The sequence below is a fragment of the Cydia pomonella genome, chromosome 10, assembly GCF_033807575.1.
Source record: "Cydia pomonella isolate Wapato2018A chromosome 10, ilCydPomo1, whole genome shotgun sequence".
Taxonomy (NCBI): domain Eukaryota; kingdom Metazoa; phylum Arthropoda; class Insecta; order Lepidoptera; family Tortricidae; genus Cydia; species Cydia pomonella.
In genome coordinates this window covers 22,232,391-22,251,203 of record NC_084712.1, presented here as the reverse complement: position 1 = coordinate 22,251,203, position 18,813 = coordinate 22,232,391, and the positions used below count along the sequence as shown (strand labels likewise).

The 18,813-nt window shown below is 41.6% G+C and overlaps 1 protein-coding gene across 1 annotated transcript in view; it reads left to right on the top strand.

Annotated features, from left to right (window-relative positions):
* Window positions 1-17,931, top strand: part of LOC133521726 (zinc finger protein 585A-like) — a 28,502-nt gene extending 10,571 nt beyond the window's left edge. Inside the window, exons 8-14 of the mRNA XM_061856790.1 lie at window positions 1,279-1,305; window positions 9,687-9,790; window positions 10,314-10,512; window positions 12,555-12,658; window positions 13,734-13,908; window positions 15,278-15,447; window positions 17,059-17,931. Coding sequence (XP_061712774.1) covers window positions 1,279-1,305; window positions 9,687-9,790; window positions 10,314-10,512; window positions 12,555-12,658; window positions 13,734-13,908; window positions 15,278-15,447; window positions 17,059-17,181 — 902 coding nt within the window. The 3' untranslated portion in view covers window positions 17,182-17,931. The remainder of the gene's footprint in view (window positions 1-1,278; window positions 1,306-9,686; window positions 9,791-10,313; window positions 10,513-12,554; window positions 12,659-13,733; window positions 13,909-15,277; window positions 15,448-17,058) is intronic.
* Window positions 17,932-18,813: the final 882 nt, after the last annotated feature.

Sequence of the window (18,813 nt, the reverse complement as noted above, 5' to 3'; positions counted from 1 at the left end):
TGGATTTAAAAAAAATGTAGGGAGTTAAATAATAATAAAATTATAAGTAAAATACTTGTTTAAAGTCAAGGTATGAATGATTTAATATTTTGCAGCTGTCATGAATTAACACCCTCGTTTGCAATATTTCACTTACCTCCCCTCGTTGCACTATGTTGTACTATTAACTGCAAGATTAAGTTTTTTCGTCGAGGAGTTCCTAATCCAGGAATAACCGTGATGCAGGCATCATCAGATCAGATCAGATCAAAATTGTATTTCTTAGGTATATTTTTACGAACGTGACTTCTGTTCTACGTTTCAATTCTCACCCATGAGCGAAACGAAGACTTATTGGGCTTGGTTAGGTTTCCATACGATGTTTTTCTTCACCGAAAAGCAACTGGTTAACGTTAAATAATATTTCATTCGCAGAAGTTCCAAAAAAAACTCATTGGCTCGCGCTAAATTTGCATAGAATACGGAATGTAAAAATATATCAAGCGTCCGTATCCATTTTATTTATATCCTTGGTTCAACTTGAACATATTAGGAGCCCCCAAAAGGGTTCCTCCGAACAAGGGGATAAGTCGACCCTCCTCGTACTGAAGGATGGGGGGGATCTAAGCTTGCCTACATAGCTACTTTATAATAGGAATATTCGTGAAAGATACATTATTGTGTCCGTAACAAACACTTTAACAAGCAAATAATGAAAACTGTGAATTATTTCGGACATCAAAAACCCGCAAGTAAATAAATAAATCACCATAACATATAAAGAATCCGGAAATATTTAGAGATGCCACGACTATTCGGCAACTATTCGGTATTCGGCCATTTTGACGGATCTTCGGATGTGTGTGCGGAGTTGCGTGTCGGACTGTTGACAGTAATTGGCTACTTGACTGTTTTTGTAAATAATGTCAATCGATCTTGATTTTCCTGAGGATCAAATGTCTATATAGGGCTCATGGCATTTAAGCAACACAAAGGTCAGAAATGAGAGTTAAAGTCTGACGCTCGCACTCGACGATTGAAACGCCTCTAACAAAATGATATTGTAATGTGACGTCACATTACATTAGTCAGTCCTAAATGTATGAAAGATCAAGGTAGTTGCTATTTTGACCCTGAAATATTGCGTTTGTGTCAAATACCCAATTAACACATGTGTGGTAGGTGGTTTGAAATTGTGATGCCTATCCCAAACTTTTTCATATACTTTTGCTCGGGTACACAAATCTCTATTTTGACATTTCGCTGGGACCTCAGTTATCCGCGACCACGATCATTGAGACCTGCGTCGAAACGTCGGAAATAAAGGTAACAAAATACTCGTAAATATGTTTTAAAATGTGTTCGAAACGAAAGTTTTAACCGTCATTTTGAAATGAAGTTTAAAACCATTGTTATAGGGTGGTCATTTTTGCCATATAAAATCGATGTTTACCCGTTAAAGGGTTAAATGTTATACGACTTACATTTACAATAATTTAGACCATATTGAATCCTCATTTGGTTCTTTGAAGTAATTTTTGCTAAACTTGACTTAAGTTTCATTTACGTCGATGTTTCGGACGTGGATCGCGTGGATGTATTTGTGTGATAAGTACAGATATTTGTTCTTGAGTCATGGATGTTTTCTATTTATGTATTTAAGTATTTGTATATTATATAAATCGTTGTCTGAGTTGCCTTCTTGAGCTTACCGTGGGACTCTCTCAATCTGTGTAAAAATGTCATGCAATATTTTCGTAAATAAATTATTATTTTAATTGTTTCTCATGTAAAGCACTTGACTTTCTTCCCCTATTTTATACAAGCTACTATCGGTTAATTACAAACAAGTTACATGAAAACGCTGTTAGCGGTTACTTACTCGGTTAGTAACTCCAGTGGGGCCGTTAAACAGCTATTACCTTTAGTATAGTTAGGGGTGTCCCCTTACCTACGTTAAAAACAATTGTAGTAGGGGAGATTCAGTCAGCAGTAGGAGTAAGTAGCTACGCGGCAGAGCTGGTCAAAATGATCTGCATACGTTCTTCCCTAAGCAATAAGGCTGAAAAACACCGGAGGGCGTAGTGGTGGAATGTTCCCGATCCCAGTGCGCCCTCACGAACGGCAAAGAGGGTGAAACGCCGGAGTGGGTTTAGTGGGTAGGGTCAAGTTCTATCCCCCCCTCTCGCTAGCACAGGAGAAAGGAGCGGAGTCCCACATGCCGTGCGTAAATATATTCCCACTCCGTCAAAAAAAGTGTTCAAAATTATATTAGCCCAGCTTAAGAGGATACGGGAGCTGAGATTTAAATATTTTAGGTGAATATATCCGTCTCGCTAATGGAATCGCGATAAGGACAACGCTAGGTTAGGCGAAAAATCCTGCTCAATAATCTCAAAAAACGATGTTTCGTACTCGACTGTTTCCTTCTACAAAACTTAACCAAATGTAACGCAATTTTGAGATCTTAATGGTAATGAAATTATCTGTGTCGGACTTGCTTTTTAGGCTAATTGATGTCAGTTTTGAATACCATGTTCTCTTTGCGGCCTAGTAAACTAGGGCGTTTTTGCGAATATTTGAACCCTATGAAACAAAAATATAAAAAAAAGCAAAACAGTCCGACACAGATATTAATAAAAATAATCTGTGTTGAAAAAATCATTGCTCTATCTTCAAAAACCACGGAGGATACAGTCGAGTACGTTTGTTTGGAGAAATGACCACTCCTGTTGCCTCTTAAGGCTGCGTTTCCATCACAGATATGTGATGATGCGTAGCGAAGGATGTGTTTGTTAAGAACCCACAATCACTTCACCATGTGCGAGGAAAGGTAAATGAAATCATTCTATTGGTTCCACTACGGCGCGCTCCGGATTTTTTTTAACACCATGTCCGCTTAGCAACTTTTGCTGGCTACTGCTGACTATACCTAGTTAAAAATAGAACTAGTGTGTTACCTGACAACAGTTCAACAAACAACTTTAAGGACTTACTGCGAACATCGAAAATCGAAGTCGTTATCTGCCTCTCTCGCTCGAATATGCAAGAGACAAAGACAGGCAGTTTCGATTAGATAGGTAGGCTGCTTAGAACACTAAGGGCTTACCGCGAACCACGTTCGACGTGTTGCCTCCCTGTCATGCTTACGGACAAATTTACAAATGCGACAGAGAGGCAACACGTCGATCGAACTTGGTTCGCGGTAGGCCCTCAGGTAGTACACGCTGCATCTGACGCGATAACCAGTTGGCAAGTGTACTTCCGCGTCCAACGTATGCCATGTTGACAAAAACACCGCACTCCACGTGAGTTTCTGTCGTGGGGTTACGTTACTTATACCTTAACCGTTTTTAACTTTGTATGGAGAAATAAAAGTAATAAATAAATAAATAAATATTATAGGACATTATTACACAAATTGACTAAGTCCCACAGTAAGCTCAATAAGGCTTGTGTTGAGGGTACTTATACAACGATATATATAATATATAAATATTTATAAATACTTAAATACATTGAAAACACCCATGACTCAGGAACAAATATCCATGCTCATCACACGAATAAATGCCCTTACCAGGATTTGAACCCAGGACCATCGGCTTCATAGGCAGGGTCACTACCCACTAGGCCAGACTGGTGGTGGTGGTGGTGGTGGTGGTAATGGTATTTTTCCTGACTTTACTCACCAATCGAGTCTCCCCACTCTAAAAACTATCTATTTCATTTTTTGAAAGAATCTCTTCTTCTTCGCGTTGTCCCGGCATTTTGCCACGGCTCATGGGAGCCTGGGGTCCGCTTGACAACTAACCCCAAGATTGGCGTAGGCACTAGATTTTACGAAAGCGACTGCGACTGCCATCTGAGCTTCCAATACAGAAGATAAACTAGGCCTTGTTGAGATTAGTCCGGTTTCCTCGCGATGTTTTCCTTCACCGAAAAGCGACTGGTAAATATCAAATGATATTTCATACATAAGTTCCGAAAAACTCACGGGAGTTACGTTTAAAAGTTGCACAAATTGAAAAGGTAGAGGGAGAACCCGATATATTGCGTGAAAATTAACTATGTTTTAAAATAACAAAAAATAATGACACTAAAATCGAATGAAAAAACTCAATTTTGCGACTAAAACACGATAAAAGCACTTTTCCATTGGAATTTTTGCATCAAAATTGTTTTTAGTTACATAAATCTTCTTTCACCAGATTTTTACTCGGCTCTCGTAGTAATATAGGGTTATCTTTTTCACCCGCCAAGACGAGCCAAGCGAAGCGCCAGGGCACTACCTACATGTCATCGAAGCGCTTCGTTGTTTATTTGAACCCTCGTAACTTTGGTTTGGATTATACCAGATAAACAAAATTCTCGGGATATGATGTCAAAAGTGGACATATTAAACATGTAGATTTTCAATTAGCTCTTATAGCTCTTATACTTTATATTTATAGAAACAACCAAAATAGAATAACTTAATGCATTTAGGAATAAAAATCAGATTTTTTTTTTTTAATTTTTGGCCGAGCCAAATGCAATTTTGGTTTGCAAAACTAAAGATAGGACTTTTATAGGCGTAATCCGTAATATTGTGAGATTTCGAAACTAACCCAGTTGCAGTTTATCTTAGGAAATAATCTCTCGTAATATACTCCAAGTACGCGTCGCCTAACAAGACCCTATCCTACGGTCAAATAATAATCCCCAACTCGAAATCAATATTCAATATCCAAGACCCGGTTAGTCGACCTTTCAGTCCCCCTTATTCTAGGGGAGATCCCCCATGGGCCCGGCATATATTCCCATTCCTTAAACCCAAAACAAAACCAATGTATCTATAACCTTAGTTTCGTTATGTCTATACGTAATCGAAAACGCACTTATACTGGTTTTACCACTGAAGTATCAAAGTAGGGGTTACGTTGTACAGTCGCCATCAGATATATCGGAGCGGCCGAGCTGCTCACAAATATCTGAACACGCTTCTATTGCCAAGGCGCTAGGCGTGTTCAGATATTTCTGAGCACCTCTGCTGCTCCGATATATCTGAAGGCGAGTACACCACAGCAATACAGACGTTAAAGTTATGTATATACAGGTCCGTTTCGTGTGTTTAAAGTGGAGGGGACGACGCTTGGGAGTCTAATTTATAAGGAGGGGTGACTTGGTAGGGGAGTTTTTTTGAAGCTAAGCCGGTTTTTTGGGGACGTTTGTTTGAAGTCTTTACAGTTTACTGAGAACAATATTTTTCGATTCGTCTATAACGGCGAGAAGATTTTTTTTATTTTTCGTGACACAATGAATTTATAAAGTGGCTATGCAATTTTGCAGCTCGGTATACGACGATCAAACCAGCAAGACAAATTAATGAAAGCTTGTAATAAGTAGTTGAGACTAGTTTTTGAGTAGTTGTAGTTAGGCCTACTTCAAAAAATGTCTTGAATTGTAAAATTTCATTGTTAATGACTTTTAATAAGAGGTCCGGTGGGTCTGGTTGAAATGGTTTAAAAATGTGTTACCTTTCGGTTATCCTCACAAATGTTAAAATTATGATGTAGACAATTATAATACCTACCCCGGACAGACGGGGGGGGGGGGGGGGGGGACAGACAGACTATTTAAGTTTGATAATAGTGCAAAGGCAAATGCAAGTTGGGAATCAAGCAGACTACTTATTTTATTTACAATAACATTATACATGATGGATGTGACTATAACTAGCTTAAATCGAAAATAGGCCCTCGAGGCATACCAAGGATGCTGGCGGCATTTTCTCGTTGTATCGCAATACTGATACGTTGTGCGAGGAAGCCGAGCGAGTGGGAGCTCGCCGGCACCAGTTACGTCAACCAGACGCTTATAAAGTATGCTTTGGCGCCGCGTCATGGTAATAACGACAATGCACACTGCACATATTTGTTAGACTTATTTTGTACAGTCACCCTCAGATATGCGCGGCAGGGTTAGGTGCGGCCAGGGTGCTCACAAATATCTGAACACGCCCCTATTGTCAAGGCACTAGAGTGCGTGTTCAGATATTTTTGAGCACTGGCCGTTCCGATATATCCGATTGTACACCGACCCGGCGTGGCATAAGTACCTATAAAAAAAACTTCATTGTCTTCAATGCTATTGTTTGGTACCGCGCGTAAAAGGTTCGAGCTAAAAATTATACAACCATATTAATATTCTTAATTGTTCCCCGAAAGAGAAAAACTTGTAAATCGCACGGGCAGTTTCGTAAATATACATAGTCGTAAATAAGCTATTTGTTCTACCACCACCACACTCCACCTTACAGAAAACAGCAGCCAAATAACACTAGACCCTACTCATAGTGTTGTGTTCCTGCCGGTGAGTAGGGTTGCCAGAGCTCAACGAGGGGGGGTCGGGTTTGGGGTCGGCAACACGTATGTGACTCCTCGGGAGTTGCGGGCGTACATAGGCTACGAAGACTGCTTACCATCAGGCGGGCCGTATGCTTGTTTGCCACCGAGGTAGTATTTAAAAAAAAAAAAAAATTTTACGTAGTGAAAGCGGTGCCATAAATATAAAGGATTCAGTAGGTAAACTTAACTTTTAGGTTAATTTTTTTTTTCTGAACCTCTTTATACTCTCTATATTTAGGTATTTAAATAAAAGTAAATAAACAGTTTGTACATTTTCGGGTAATCATAACATTTATTGGTAAACCAAACAAATACAAAACCGCTTGGATCTGTCACTGGACGACCTGACATTAACCTACATTATTTGATCATGTAATGTTTTCATCTACCCTCAACTGGTTTTTATTTAAATACCTAAAGATAAAGAGTATAGGTGTGGAGATGGTTTAAGTCCCTAAGGATAAACATTATTTTTTTAACACGGAAATCATCATCCTACGTAAACGAAGTTGCGGGCAGAAGCTATTTGACTCAAATTTATCTTTTCTCTCTCCTTCTCATTATAGTCTACACTACTCACTTCGTTCCCACTTATGGCCGCCGCTCGCCGCTGCCGACGTCGCGCGAAGTCGTGGCCGGGCCGTGATATATCACATTCAACATTAGATTAATTTTTAAACTACAGGACATTGTTACTTTGCCACGTGGCTAATACGGGCGCTGACCTATCGCACACAAGAAACAATTTTTTTTAAAGATTAGAGTCTTAAGCGTAAAAATCATTTGAGAAAATGTATACTATCTTCTTCCTCGCGTTGTCCCGGCATTTTGCCACGGCTCATGGGAGCCTGGGGTCCGCTTGACAACTAATCCCAAGATTTGGCGTAGGCACTAGTTTTTACGAAAGCCACTGCCATCTGACCTTCCAACCCAGAGGGTAAACTAGGCCTTGTTGGGATTAGTCCGGTTTCCTCACGATGTTTTCCTTCACCGAAAAGCGACTGGTAAATATCAAATGATATTTCGTACATAAGTTCCGAAAAACTCATTGGTACGAGCCGGGGTTTGAACCCGCGACCTCCAGATTGCAAGTCGCATGCTCTTACCGCTAGGCCACCAGCGCTTCCGAAAATGTATACTATAAAACTTATGATTCTGAAACCATCGCTGGAATGACACCAATAAAGTCTGTACATGCACAACATGTATGTCCCGGTCGATAGACGCTTCAATTTGCTGACCTACTAACAGCAACACTATTAATTGACCTTCGGTGGACCTTATGTGTTTGTAATAAGGTTTAATAAGAGTTGTCAGTCTACAGTGATACATGACACGTAGCATCTAGGTAACTCAACGACTGATGCCGGCTGTACACATTCGTCTAGAGCTTTTCGCCGAGACTCTCCGACCTAATCGGAGAAGGGCGAGACGAGACGAGAAGGGCAGTATGTACACACTCGTTCTCGGGGTGTCTTAGGGTCCTTTGACGAGTGTGTACAGCCGGCATGACACTATTACTCATGAATAGGACTGCCATCCGTCCGGGTTTTCCCGGATTTGTCCTAGTTTGGAGGCCGTCCGGGTCAAGAAGTGTTCGGGGAAAACACGGACACTTTTCATGTAAGGAAGCACATTAAAACTACATGTAAAATTAAAGGTCTTGTTTTTTAAAAATATTATTTACAGTACATATGGGGCTACTTTATAGCACTAGTGCGAGAAGTAGCATATTATGTTACTGTGTCGAACATTTAAAGGGCCATATGTACTGTAAAACGTTGTACGATACATGTGCGAATAGGTAATTCGAAACGAGTGGCGATAAATTAAAACACGACCGAAGGGAGTGTTTTAAATCGACACGAGTAGATTTCCTATTTTTCGCACTTGTATCGTAATGTACTATTTCGGACTCGTCCCGGGAAAAAATGCGATTTACGCCAAATGTCCGGGTTTTTTTTAATCTTTGTCCGGGTTTGGCGAAATTCGAGATGGCAGCCCTACTCCTAAAACCTACGTTAATAATGTCCCTACTCAAAAAGTATACAAGCCTCAATTTGTTGTATTTATGTTTGGTCCCTTTCTTCCAAATACATAGTCAAAATGAACGATTAATAGCTATAGATCGGGCAGTCAAAAGGGCTTACTTGGGTCGACCAACTGGACGCCGTCCTGTTGGTCATCCTAAATATCGTTGGGCGGATAGAGTGGAGGCAGATCTCCGTGAGCTCGGCGTTGGCGAAAGCTGGCGCGAGTCCGCTCTGGACCGAGCAAAGTGGCGTGGTCTTGTGTTGGAGGCCAAGACTCATTTTGGGTCATCGCGCCACATTTCATGCAGAGGTTGTTTAGATTGTAGAAATCTTAGTTTTAATATAATTTATACACATGAAACACGACAGCACATTTGAGTTTGAGATCTAAAAGCACTAGTCTGGTTGGTCCACACTGTTTATTTATAATTAACAAAAAAAATGCAGTCCATCTCGTTGGCATTTATTGGTGCGATAGAGAGGGAATACAATCGCGTTCAATCAGCAAGAAAGAAGTCGATTTCGCTATATACTGATACGTTGTGCGAGGAAGTCGCCAGCTCTTCGGTCACCAGTTACGTCAACCAGACGTTTCGCGATTTCTCCAAAAATATGTAAATATTTATAAGACAAAGAAATATTTATTTATGGGACTTTCTTAAACTTTACACATCTTACACAAACAATAGATCTTTGCTATTCTCTGAAGTAACTGCTGAACACCCTTAGGAAATGGTTAATCTCCTTCACCTACAAGGCATGAGAGCGCTGCTGGCCGAGCGGCAAGAGCGTGCGACTTGCAATCCGGAGGTCGCGGGTTCAAACCCCGGCTCGTACCAATGAGTTTTTCGGAACTTACGTACGAAATATCATTTGATATTTACCAGTCGCTTTTCGGTGAAGGAAAACATCGCGAATAATGCCTCGTTTATCCTCTGGGTTGGAAGGTCAGATGGCAGTCGCTTTCTGAAAAACTAGTGCCTACGCCAAATCTTCGGATTAGTTGTCAAGCGGTCCCCAGGCTCCCATGAGCCGTGGCAAAATGCCGGGACCACGCGAGAAGGACCTACAAGGCCACCGAAGACATACTAAAACCCTTGCAATCATCCTTAATAATCTATTAGTTTTCGAATTTGTCTATAAGTATCAGATCTGTATCCTACATCTTGTTGGAAAATCTTATGTTTTATGCCTCACAGTGCTCACGACACAGGCTCGATCTAGTGTGAGGGCTATTTTTGCTCTATATGTATTACTAAAAAAAAAAAAAAACATTTTGTTCTAGCGTTCCGAACAGATGATCAGCTGCATAACCACATGATCACACACGTGAAGCTGGACTCCCCCGCGAGCGAGGAACCCTACTTGATGGAAGAAGAATACGAACAGGTAATTCTTCACAATTCTAGTCGTCTAGATATCGCAACCACTTCACGGCGATTTAAATGAGGAATAATCCAAAACTACGATATAGGAAAACTTTTAGAAACCGATATCTCTTTTTTACGTAAAAACATTTTTGATATGGCCAAATTTTTTTGTTGAATGCGACTTGTCTCTGGAATCTTAAAAACAAACTACATATATAAATAACCGAATCATTTTAAATTTAAGTATTATATTTTGATATAACTATAGGTATGATGTCATTATAAATTATTTATTGACTTGTCACTTCCAGACTTCCAGATGTAAGAATGTTTCCTTACGATGTTTTTCCTTTACTCAAAATAGAGACATTATATATTATATAACGAGCCCATTGTGTCCCACTGCTGGGCAAAGGCCTCCCCCCTCTTCTTCCACTCATCTCGGTATTATATATTATGCGCGAAGAAATTTGTGTATATACCACACATACTTATGTATGCATTTTTATGTTAGGCAATCTGTAACTAGAAATTTATCACAGCAGGAAGAAGAATCCCTCCTAATCCCTCGAATCTCGATGCAAGAGAGCGAACAGACGTACTACTCCGTGGCGGAGGACCGGCCGTACTCGTGCAAGCTGTGCGGCCGCCGCTTCAAGCGCAAGCAGCACCTCAAGGTGCACGCCAACGTGCACGCCAGGAACCAGCCGCCCACCATCTGGTGCTCCATATGCAGCGAAGGTAGGACTTTCAAACTTATCAACACTAGCAAAATTCCACGAGATTCGGTTGAGGATAACAGTCGGTATGTATTTTTTGTCCAAGCTGAAACGGAGATGCTTCGCTCGTGATTCACGCTCACTCAGCCGGTAATACCATCTCGCTTTGTGTGGTAGGGCACAGCACAGCGGATGTCATTCCAGATCTAGAGCAGAGCCCAACTGGGGAAGTACCTCCACCTTACAGAAAACCGCAGCCAAATAACACTTGACCCTACTCTTAGTGTTGTGTTCCTGCCGGTGAGTAAGGTTGCCAGAGCTCAACGAGGGGTGGGGGAGGGGCTTAGGGTCGGCAACGCGCATGTAACTCCCCTGGAGTTGCAGGCGTCCATAGGCTACGGAGATTTCTTACCATCGGGCGAGCCGTATGCTTGTTTGCCACCATCGTAGTATAAAAAAAAATACAATACTTACTGCTGTGGCGCAGGGACCCGAAGTGGATCTTGGCCTCCGACAAAAAAGGCCGCCATGCTTTTCTGTTCAAAACCGTTTCTGTCCAGTCGACGGCGCCGAGTTCGCAAAGGTCTTTTTGCACTTCGTCTCTCCAGCGGTACCTAAGGCGTCCAGACGGTCTTCGGGCATTTGGAACTCCAGAGTAGGTCCTCCAGACTTCACCCGTCCGCATCTGTCTGTGTGTTTGTCTAGAGACTCCACAGGAACCAGGAAATTGAAGATCTGGTGTCCGAGCCGAACATCATTGGAGAAATGAAAGCCGCCAGACTCCGATGGCTCGGGCACGTAGTCCGGATGGGCGTAGTCCGTTAATACAATAATGGTTGAAAATGTAGGAATCCCTCAATAGCATGCTCCTATTAAAGCGTAGCTTTCTCTTGCACAGACTCTACATATGACTCTTAACAATATGTCAAGTCTTCTGTGAGGATTACGGGAAAGGTGAATAATTAAATCTGAATCTTCAAGAGCAAGCACCTCAAGATGAACGCCAGGAACCAGCCGCCCACCATCAGGTGCTCCATATGCAGCGAAGATAGCTTACTATACTAGTGTCTCTTTGAGCTTTAGACTCTTCACAAGCAACGCCAAAAGGAGCCAGAACATTAAGTTTTACTAAATATTTTTTAGGTTAGGCAGGGTAGGTCTATTTGGCAAGTTAGAGCAAATTTAGGTAGGTTTTTCTAGTCTTAAAATTAAATTAAAAGCTGGTGGGAATCGTATCCTAAGGAAACCCAAATTTTTTGCAGATTATCGATCCGCGGGCAACGTCTTGCTGAAGATAGTTACATTAAAAGTGCCGCTGTGGCCTATTTGCTGAATAAATTTTTGTTTGTTTGAAAGGGTGCATCCAGATTGAGGAGGGGAAGGGAACTTATTTATTGTAAACCCGGCCCCGGCGGTGGCTGGTGGTCATGTCCTCCATGACCCTGGACGTGGATGACCCTGGGTGAAGGATCCTTCTGCGAAAGGATAATTTTCTTCGGAGTGAATAAGGCCCCATCCTTCATATTAGCACAACAAGCAGCCGGTCTGATGCTTAGTACTAACAGATACTTTACAAATACAATACCTCGCTAGGTGGTTGGATCAAGGGTCTGATGCAGAAGGCGGTGATCTTAAACACGGCGCGGATAGTCCGGCGGTTCCTCTGTCTGCGGCCCTGACCACCGGCAGCTTGGGCCCTGCCCCGCTGCTGGCGGCACCCTAGGTTAGGTTTTTATAATATGTTTATATGTTTTTTGTATTGTTTTATAAATTCATGTTATAAACAACCTAACTTGTGAAGAAAAATAAATAAAGAGAAGATGATAATAATCTTTATTACCGACTTTGTTGTCCATAGAGTTACACGAACTTACAACACAATATTAGACAATACCCTTGATACTTAATATAGTAATATCAAAATTAAACTTACATATACTTATAAGTATTACATCTGGACTCCAAAACAAGTTTTTAATTCCAATTTAACAATTTACATCTTTATACAATTCATACCTACTCGACAGCTGATGAAACACAAAAGTAACAAGAAACGATTTTCAGGTTTCTTCAACAACAGCCAATTCGAGAGGCACGAGTGCATGGGCGCCGACCCTGAAGAGACGCCCAACCAGGAGAACAGCTACCCGGCGCAGGACAATGTAGAGGTAACTATTAGAGATGTGCCGACTAGTCGCCGACTAGTCGGGAAAGCCGACTATCCGGCTACATTTATAGTCGGCGACTAGTCGGCGACTAGTCGGCAAAATGAGCCGAATAGTCGGCTGCCTAGATCTTCCAAAAAAATAAGGAAATAAAATAAAAAACCACCATACTCGAAGTGTTTGCCGATTGGTACCAGTCCACCTCACGAAATAAGTACTTGGCATTGATTACTTTACTTGAATCACCTTCAACATCGTCAAAAAATGTCCACACGCGTGATTTTCTTTTAGACATTATGTTTATAAAGATCACTACTTGTTTATTTAAACTTTTAAACAACAATTACGATTCGTTTTGTATGTTTTTCTAATAATAACACACCGGAGCAACAAGTGAATCGGAAAGGTAAACAAAACTAGTCAAAACATGAAAACGCAACCACGTGCGGCAGCGAATCAGGCGACCCGAACGTTCCCGATTACGCCCGAACTTAGGCGAAGACCATAGTCGGCTACGCCGACTAGTCGGCCGACTAGTCGGCCACCTGACTGCCGACTAGTCGGCTAGTCGGCTAGTCGGCCAAAACCATAGTCGGCACATCTCTAGTAACTATTAAATAATCCTATATAAAATATACGCTTTACCTTTTTATGATGGTGATATCAAATCATGAAACTTTGCATGTAGCGTTTCAATAAACGCCTTACGGAATACGCATACTTTGCGGGCATAAACGGTAAGGCGCGTATTTTTTACATCTTTTTGACGACCGGTCTGGCCTAGTGGGTAGTGACCCTGCCTATGAAGCCGATGGTCCCCAATAAATAGGACATTATTACACAAATTGACTAACTCCCACAGTAAGCTCAATAAGGCTTGTGTTGAGGGTACTTAGGCAACGATATACATATATAATATATAAAAACTTAAATACATAGAAAACACCCATGCTCATCACACGAATAAATGCCCTTACCAGGATTTGAACCCGGGACCATCAGCTTCGTAGGCAGGGTCACTACCCACTAGGCCAAACCGGTCGTCGAGTTAATGGTATGCAAAACTTCCCTTTTCCAGATAATGAACGTCCCAATAGTAACGGAAGAGCCGGAGCAGCCCGGCTTGCCGGTCCCGCGGCGCGTGTTCGTGTGCAAGTACTGCGGCAAGCCCTTCAAGCGCAAGGACCACTACCGCATCCACCTGCACGTGCACACCGGCGTCAAGTCCTTCTTCTGCGAGGACTGCGGGAAAGGTAACGTCAATAGTCGCTCTACATATGGCTCTAATAATATTTGTTCACGTCCATGTGACCCGTGACCACGTGCAATGCAACAACACAAAGAAGTAAAAATTTTATAGCGTTTTTTGTATTTATTTGTTTATTGTTGAAAAGATAACCTTAAACCATAAAAGAAGGACTTGATGCCAATCAAGGACTTGATCCGATATTGTTATTATTATTATGTGATCCTGTTATCCCTCATTAGCAGTGATCGGTTTTTTGGATTCTCCCTCGCGGGATATCAAGCAGAAAAGTTAATATAGATACGACAGTTTCCCGCGATACCGAACAAACCGTACAAAAATAAAACAATTTAAATTATCTCTAAGGAATTTTTTACTCTTACATGGCAACCAGTTGAGACAAAAACTTCTATTCTTTTCCTAATCTCAACATTTTATTTAAAGCAAATTATATTAAAACCTCCACAAAGTATTAAAGCATATATATTATATTTTTTCCATCATGACAGATATATGCTTATATAAAAAATACTTCAAAATCTTGACATTGACATTTCATTATTTTCTCTGGATTTCAGTTCTAATTATTTTTGGTGAGCAATAAAACCATTTGACATTGTGGACATTGTTTTTCTCAAACTACCTCTCAGTTGAAAGAAGTGTAATTCACTTTTTGATAACGAACTCATTTATTCAAACAATTAACCCGTAGTAACCATATATTAGCTGATAGACACGCGTACTTACTCGCCGAACTTTTATCCAAACGGTACAAAATGTGCCGCTTTGGAGGCAGCAAATGAGCTGTCAGTGTAAACACTTGTGCTCATTTGTTCTATTTAGACAATAGAATGGTGAGTAAAAGTACTCGTCTATCAGCTACTTAGATGTTTTAAAGTGTAATAAAATAAACACATTGTATTTTTTTGCCTTTTCTAATAATTTCTTCTTTATAGCCCGGATTCCCGGGGCATATCCATACTAACATAATGATTGAGGTCATTCACCCCATGTCGAATCCAAAAAACCGATCACTGCTCATTAGGGACATAGGGCTCGAAGAAGAGTTTTCCATTTGGCGCGATCCTGGGCGGCTACTTCCAGCTCTTCCCAGCCGAGTCCAGTTGAGCCAGCCTCTTTCTCGACTGATCGCCTCCATGTGGTACGAGGCCGCCCTGACCGTCTACTGCCAGTCGATTGCCAGCGGAGACACTGCTTGGACAAGTGGTTGTCCGGTCTACGGAGCGATCCGATATCGGATCGGATAATGAAAACGCTCGTAAAGCGATTGGTCTCCTTTGTGTAGTGAAAATATCAGCGATTAGCCCCCTTTTTGTAGTGAAAATATTATGTTTAAGCGTAAAATTTGTCGCCAGGCTTCTACCGCAAGGACCACCTGCAGAAGCATTCCCAAGTGCACACCAGATCGAAGACGCAACGCTCGCCACCGAACAAGCCCAAGAAGGAGATGCCGGAGCTCTTCCCCATACACATGCTCAAGAAACCCGACACTAGAGCCAGCGTCAAGCCCGAGATCACTATCACTGTGAGTACATGTCTAGATAAGTTGCAACAAGCCCAGGAAGGAGATGCCGGTGCTCTTCCCCATACACATTCTCAAGAAACCCGACACTAGAGCCAGCGTCAAACCCGAGATCACTATCACTGTGAGTACATGTCTAGATAAGTTGCAACAAGCCCAGGAAGGAGATGCCGGAGCTCTTCCCCATACACATGCTCAAGAAACCCGACACTAGAGCCAGCGTCAAACCCGAGATCACTATCACTGTGAGTACATGTCTAGATAAGTTGCAACAAGCCCAGGAAGGAGATGCCGGAGCTCTTCCCCATACACATGCTCAAGAAACCCGACACTAGAGCCAGCGTCAAACCCGAGATCACTATCACTGTGAGTACATGTCTAGATAAGTTGCAACAAGCCCAGGAAGGAGATGCCGGAGCTCTTCCCCATACACATGCTCAAGAAACCCGACACTAGAGCCAGCGTCAAGCCCGAGATCACTATCACTGTGAGTACATGTCTAGATAAGTTGCAACAAGCCCAGGAAGGAGATGCCGGAGCTCTTCCCCATACACATGCTCAAGAAACCCGACACTAGAGCCAGCGTCAAACCCGAGATCACTATCACTGTGAGTACATGTCTAGATAAGTTGCAACAAGCCCAGGAAGGAGATGCCGGAGCTCTTCCCCATACACATGCTCAAGAAACCCGACACTAGAGCCAGCGTCAAGCCCGAGATCACTATCACTGTGAGTACATGTCTACATAAGTTGCAACAAGCCCAGGAAGGAGATGCCGGAGCTTTTCCCCATACATATTAATTATTAATTATTTATTTTAAGATTATTATAATGTAATGTTTACCCAGGTATTGGCTGTTGTATTTATAAATGTTGTTATGTATTTTTCATGTCACTATATGATAATATGTTACTATAAATGTTGTATTGACTTGTAAAAGAGCCCTTGAGGCCTACTTGCAGAATAAATTTTTGAATTTTTGAATTTTTTTTTTAATTACAAATGCTCAAGAAACCCGACACTAGAGCCAGCGTCAAGCCCGAGATCACTATCACTGTGATGTCTTATCGAGTGGTTCATTCCTACCAAATGGAGGGGAAAAGGCAGGTTTATTCTCTTCCAGTAAATGAGAAAGCAATGTACTGCTAAAATAAACCTGACATTAAGAATGGCAGTAACGGGAAATAAAGTTTTGGGTTGAAACAACTTAACATGACATCACAAAACTTACTACGTATGTACAATATGTAAAACTGTATATTTCGGTGGTTGGATATTTGTTCCTTAGTACGCAAAAATGGCTGAACAGGTTTAACTGGAAATTGGCATGTAGCTTATAAGAAGGGAAATTAATGTAGTACGAGAGAAATACAAATGTAGGCTCGACGTGTGGACGCTACCACGCACAAATAGAGAATGAACGGCGGAGTGGCGGTGAGCGGTAACCGGAAGTAGCCGGAAGTTACTTGGGCGGTTTAAATCAAAATAGTTACTCTTAAATGTGTGCGATGCTACCTGTACAATCGGGAAACTACCTGGTTAATATAAATTTATATGTAAAAAATGCAGTACCGAAATATAATGCCCTGAAAATAAAACGTTTCTATTTTCAGGCACCATCGAACACAAAACTACGAGTACCGCTTCAAATCAAGGTGCCGTACCAGGTAGTGACGTCACTCGACAACGGGGAGCGCCGCGTCACCACCGTGGACCCGCGCGACCTGCTCTCCTGATACCAGCTGCTGTACGGCTAGTTATACTATAACATCTTCTTCTTCCTCGCGTTGTCCCGGCATTTTGCCACGGCTCAAGGGAGCCTGGGGTCCGCTTGACAACTAATCCCAAGATTTGGCGTAGGCACTAGTTTTTACGAAAGCGACTGCCATCTGACCTCCCAACCCAGAGGGTAAACTAGGCCTTGTTGGGATTAGTCCGGTTTCCTCACGATGTTTTCCTTCACCGAAAAGCGACTGGTAAATATCAAATAATAATATTTCGTACATAAGTTCCGAAGAACTCATTGGTACGAGCCGGGTTTGAACCCGCGACCTCCGGATTGCAAGTCGCACGCTCTTACCGCTAGGCCACCAGCGCTTCCGCTTCAACGCTTCGATTAGTTATAATAAATAATAATACAATATATACAATCATCAAGCTACACAGCCTCGAATGGAACTACCTCACCCCGCGGCGACAAATTGACTAACAAGAACTGTCCGGTTCCGATTTGATTTATATAATATGTTATAGAGTAGTCTAAAATAAAGGACCGTATTTTTTTTTAGCTGCCCAAACTCAACCTATTGGGAGAAATTGTCCTCCAAAATATTAAAAAATTACTAAATCTTCTAACTCCTATAGAAAGTGATGCTCGAGCAACTTGCTAGTTAATGGCTTGTTTGAGTATATGTTGGAGAGCAGGAAAAAATAATGAGCACGTGTTTTGTTATATCGGCTGAAACTCAAGTTTTCCTAAAAAAAACACCCATATTTATGTCAGCGATAAGATATTATAAAACTTCGAATGTCGATATTTTTAGGAAAAAACGAGTTTCTGCCGATATAACAAAACACATGCTCATTATTTTTTGCTGCTTTCCAATATATACTCAAACCAGCTATTAACTAGCAAGTTGCTTGAGCATCACTTTCTATAGGAGTTAGAAGATTTAGTAATTTTTTTGTACTTTGGAGGACAATTTCTCCCAATAGGTTGAGTTTGGGCAGCTAAAAAAAATACGTGTCCGTTATTTTAGACTACTCTATAACATATATAAATATAAATCAAATCGGCACCGGACAGTTGGGTACCTTTCCTTGTCAGTTCAATAGCAACGTCTACCCGCGCGAGTAAGTACTCCTTATATGTATGGCTCGTATGTGCAACGGAATAAGTAGTGATCCATACAGTATGGCCCCGCCCGCCCCGCATGTAAGTACCTCACCCCGCGACGGTACATCGACAGAGTCGCAATTGTCTTCGTCGACTCGCGTGACTTACTCCTAATATGAATTTAATATCTGAGCGAAAAAAAAAATTAAATGTGCGTTTTCCCATACATAAGATCGATTTTCGCCCTCGAAACCCTCATTTTATCGAAATCGTTAGAATAATTGCTCGTTTAAAAGTATAAGATGTACGGCTAACACAAGGAATATGTAATTTTTCATTCAGAATTACAATACCCCACGGCAGACATAATCTCTCGTCGATTGACAATGTGGATCAGCGCGACTCGCTCATGATATGAGCTCATGTGTACCTAGTACTACAGATATTAAAACACAGAATAGCCACGCTCCACCACTTCGTGGCTGCAGACTGTCTGAAGATTAACTGCATTTTAGTAAGATTAGCAATGCGA